Source organism: Octopus bimaculoides, chromosome 6, assembly GCF_001194135.2.
Source record: "Octopus bimaculoides isolate UCB-OBI-ISO-001 chromosome 6, ASM119413v2, whole genome shotgun sequence".
NCBI classification, from domain to species: domain Eukaryota; kingdom Metazoa; phylum Mollusca; class Cephalopoda; order Octopoda; family Octopodidae; genus Octopus; species Octopus bimaculoides.
This window is the reverse complement of record NC_068986.1, coordinates 83,991,483-83,995,515: the sequence shown is the minus strand read 5'-3', so window position 1 is coordinate 83,995,515 and position 4,033 is coordinate 83,991,483. Positions and strand designations below refer to the sequence as shown.

Here is a 4,033-nt window from a genome sequence, read left to right as displayed (position 1 = left end):
ATAGCCTCAGGTGGACCAAAGCCTTGTGAATGGATTTGGTAAACCAAATCCATTCACAAGGCTTTGGTCCACCTGAGGCTATAGTAGAAGACACTTGCCCGAGGTGCCACGCTGTGAGACTGAACCCAGAACCATGTTGTTGGTAAGCAAGCTACTTACCACACAGCCACTCCTGTGCCTATGGTAATTGTTCCACATTTTTATGTTCTGATTTTTAGAATAGGCTGACTTAACTCATCACCTGGTCTTAGATGCCTTTAGCAGAGATTATTCTGTTGCAAACATTTAGGCCAGGTTTCTGGTTTGAGGTTAACTAACCCCCTCCGTCTACTTCCTCCAGCAGGTCTTGAAAGTCCTGCCAGAAAAAAAAACAAAAGGGTTTGGGTAGTATTCTTACATCCCTGACTAAGATGTGAAAAAAGGCCAGAAATTTGTAAAAGAGAAGCTTATAAACTGTTCCACAATAAATAACTGGTACTTATTTTATTGATATTCCAGTGGAAAGATAAACAAAACTGATCTCCACTCCTCACTGTTTGAACTCACTATATAAAAGGAGGCGGAGAAGCTACATACTTCCAGGCTTCTTCTCTGAAGACCTTCTGATGTTTAGTTCTCTAGAGTTATTTACTTTGTAAAATGATTTGTTATTATAGTGGCTTTTCAATGTACGTTTAATAATATGGTAAATGATATATTAATGAAAATAAATGGTATTGTTCTGTTACTTCCTTAGAAGTGTACATGATCTAATATTGGTCAATAATTAAAATGTTACAATTTTTCTTACATATCTATACAGTAAAGTCAATTCTTGATTTCACATGATCAGAAGATGGGGAAAGAGAAATGTAATACATCATCAACATCATTTAACATCCACCTTTCATGCCGGCGTGTATATATATATATATATATATATATAAATAAGTAACATGGATTTCAAAGGTGAAATCCGTGTTGCTTATTTTTTGATTTTAATCACCTATCCTTTTGGGATGCGATATTCGGGTGCCTCTGCATAAGTACCATATTCAAGCCTTGAATCTATATCTAAACCGTCTATATATATATATAGGTAGATAGATAGATAGATAGATAGATAGATAGATAGATAGATAGATAGATATAATTCTCTTTCCCCATCTTCTTATCATGAAAGTTCAAGTAATTGACTTTGCTGCTTAGATATTTAGTGAAAAATGTAAAAAATGTGTTTATATATATATATATATATAAAAACTTCGGTCATGAATGATCATGAGATTGCACCAAGAAAGTTTCCCTCTGAGATACAAGTCCAGGCAAGGTTGTTTGTGGAATAGCAGCAGTTACCAATGCATACCTCTCTCCCTTCTCCTTGCCACAAATGTTGTCCAATGGAAAGGCAAAGGCTGATATAGCTTGGCACCAGTGATGTCACAACTCATTTCTACAGGTTCTGGTGAATATCCTTAACAAAGTAAAATTCATCTCAGACAGTAGCTTTTTCCTCAGAGCCAAAAAGTATTCCAGCCCCACTAACTATTATTTTTCTACAAAGCTTGTGCAGAACTCACAATAGAATACTGCTCCTATAAGTGGGAGAGTGTGGCTGCTACAAACACTGTTATCCTAATTTGCTTCCAGAGAAAGGCCACTCACCTGATTGGTATAAAGTTACTCACAAATATATGTCAGTCTCTAACATCCAGATGTAGGTTTTCTACAGGTACTGTAATGGTTATTACTTCACAGAGCTGGATGATCGCATATCACCTCTTCCCATCACTCATAATTTGTGTTTATCCCCACCAGGGCCATGCATTGAAGACATTTTTCCAGCACTATCAAACTTTTGGTACTACCTCACCCCGAACATGTCTTTCCTACAGAACATTAATGGCATAAATTTCACCAGTCTTGTAAAGACCATGAACACAACCTCTTCTTCTATACCTAACTAAGGAGAGAGAGAGAGAGAGAGAGAGAGAGAGAGAGAGAGAGAGAGGGTAGGGGAGGAAGTGAGAGAGGGGCTGAACCTCACTAAGGAGATGGCAAGTAACTACAAGAAATTATGACACATTGAAATTGCATATATTATTATTATAAAAGAATGAATTAAAACTGAATGTATGAATGTATGTACATATGTTTTAATGGTTGCAATACCGGCACAACAAAGTATCTGGTCTAATCCCAACACATAATCTCAGATTAAATCACCACAAGAAAAATTCAGGTAAGGAGAGAATAATAGACAAATACTGTTTGAGGGAGAAAATACTGGGTAAATTGAGTCTCTGTGCATGGTATGGGAGTAAAATACACTTAAGAGTAATGGAAAATGAGTCACAGAGTGTGGTGAGGAAGGAGAGATGGATGAGTTGGGTGGAGAGGATATGGAGCTAATCAATTCAGAATAATAGTATCAATTGTAATAGCAGTAGAAGAAGCTAAAGGAAGAAATAGCATATTTTTGAGCTAGTAGTTGTAGTATATCATTGAAGGACTCCCTACCAGCCAGTTGAATGAGTTTCTTTGTGATTCATTCAAGGATATTGATGTGTGTAATAGTACTAGTGTGATAACGAGGGTTTTCAGCTCCTGGTGGCAAAATCACTTTTTGTTCCTCCCTCCATAATCAATGTGTCTGATAGGCCAAATTGAATTTTGTGCCCCTTTATACCAGTACTCAAGGGAAACTGCCTCCTATCAACCCCCTCCTTGGCATGCCTTTGAATAGTACCTCAATGTGAATCTTTCTTGAGTCCTGTTGAGAGTGTTGGCAACAGATTGACAGAGTTGTGAGTAAACTACTTTAGGTTCTGTAGTCATGAGCATTCATTGTAGGAGGGAAGTGAAAGAACATGCATAGGAACAGAGTTTTTTTTTGTTTTTTTTTTGGCACTCATTTAACTGTCTCAAACAAAATGCGTTGCTGTTAATATAGACATGGCCAAGTAATTAAGAAATTCACTTCTTAATTAAAAGGTCCTGGGCTCAATCCCAAGGTATGGCATTGTGAACAAGCATCTTTTACCATAGCCTCAGCTTGACCGAAACAACATGCAGAAACTCCATCCAGCTGGATGGAGTTTAACCGTATTTCAGAATGCCGGCTTTATTATATATTGTGTCAAAATGGTTTAGCTTGATAATTAAATTAAGATTAAGCATGTCTCTGGAGTACTCAGCCATTCATACATCAATTTAATGAGCAGGTAGTTCAGTCGATTAAAAAGCTGAATGAAATATTGGTAAAACTGATAGAGTACCCATCATTTCTCCCACATTCAAATGCCCTGATGCGAAACAAAGATTTGGTAAAGATTTAGTTGGGAAATAAGAACCACATCACAGTTATTTAATGTGTCATTGTGTTTTTTGGGATATAAAAAGCAGTGAAAAGTTGGTATAAGAAATAATTCAGCCTCTGTCTCAGCAACAATGGTGTAGGAGGAGCATGAGAGCTTGGGGGAATAATATATATTGAAGGTATCAAAGATGATGATTTCAGAGAAAGGAGAAGTAAAATAGAAGCCTTTACTACATAAAATGAAATCAAACAATTGCTGATTATTGGTGGAACTTGAGGAGTAGTAGAGCAGTAGTGTGTGTGTGTGTGTGTGTGTGTGTGCACGTGTGAGTGTGTGTAAAGCATAAGATTATTAAATTTTCATACTTGCTTACCTCTGCTACCAAGTGCATTTCCAGTAAAGATGGTGAGACATACACTTAAATAAACTGCTACAATATTGAGAGCCATTGTGGCTGTTGTAGTTGCTTAGCTGAGGTGAAAAATTGTTTCTTGTCTATTTATGTTTTTCAATCCGGAAACAGTTTACTTATCAACGAATTTACAAGAAATGTTTTATCTTTTGATAAAAAGGCAAACCACCTTACCCTCACACACACCAGTAATGAAACAAAAATAGACAACAAATAAATAAATTGTATTGCAATGATAGGTTAAGAATGTATCAACACTTATCACTCGGATTAGAGATAAGTTCAAAGCTGATACAGCTGACCAGAATATCCACAAGAAACA

At 36.6% G+C, this 4,033-nt stretch overlaps 1 protein-coding gene across 1 annotated transcript in view; it reads right to left on the bottom strand.

Moving 5' to 3' along the window:
* LOC106876883 (cartilage matrix protein) overlaps positions 1-3,809 on the bottom strand; it is a 20,196-nt gene extending 16,387 nt beyond the window's left edge. Inside the window, exon 1 of the mRNA XM_014925627.2 lies at positions 3,673-3,809. Coding sequence (XP_014781113.1) covers positions 3,673-3,748 — 76 coding nt within the window. The 5' untranslated portion in view covers positions 3,749-3,809. The remainder of the gene's footprint in view (positions 1-3,672) is intronic.
* Between the last annotated feature and the right edge of the window lie 224 nt (positions 3,810-4,033).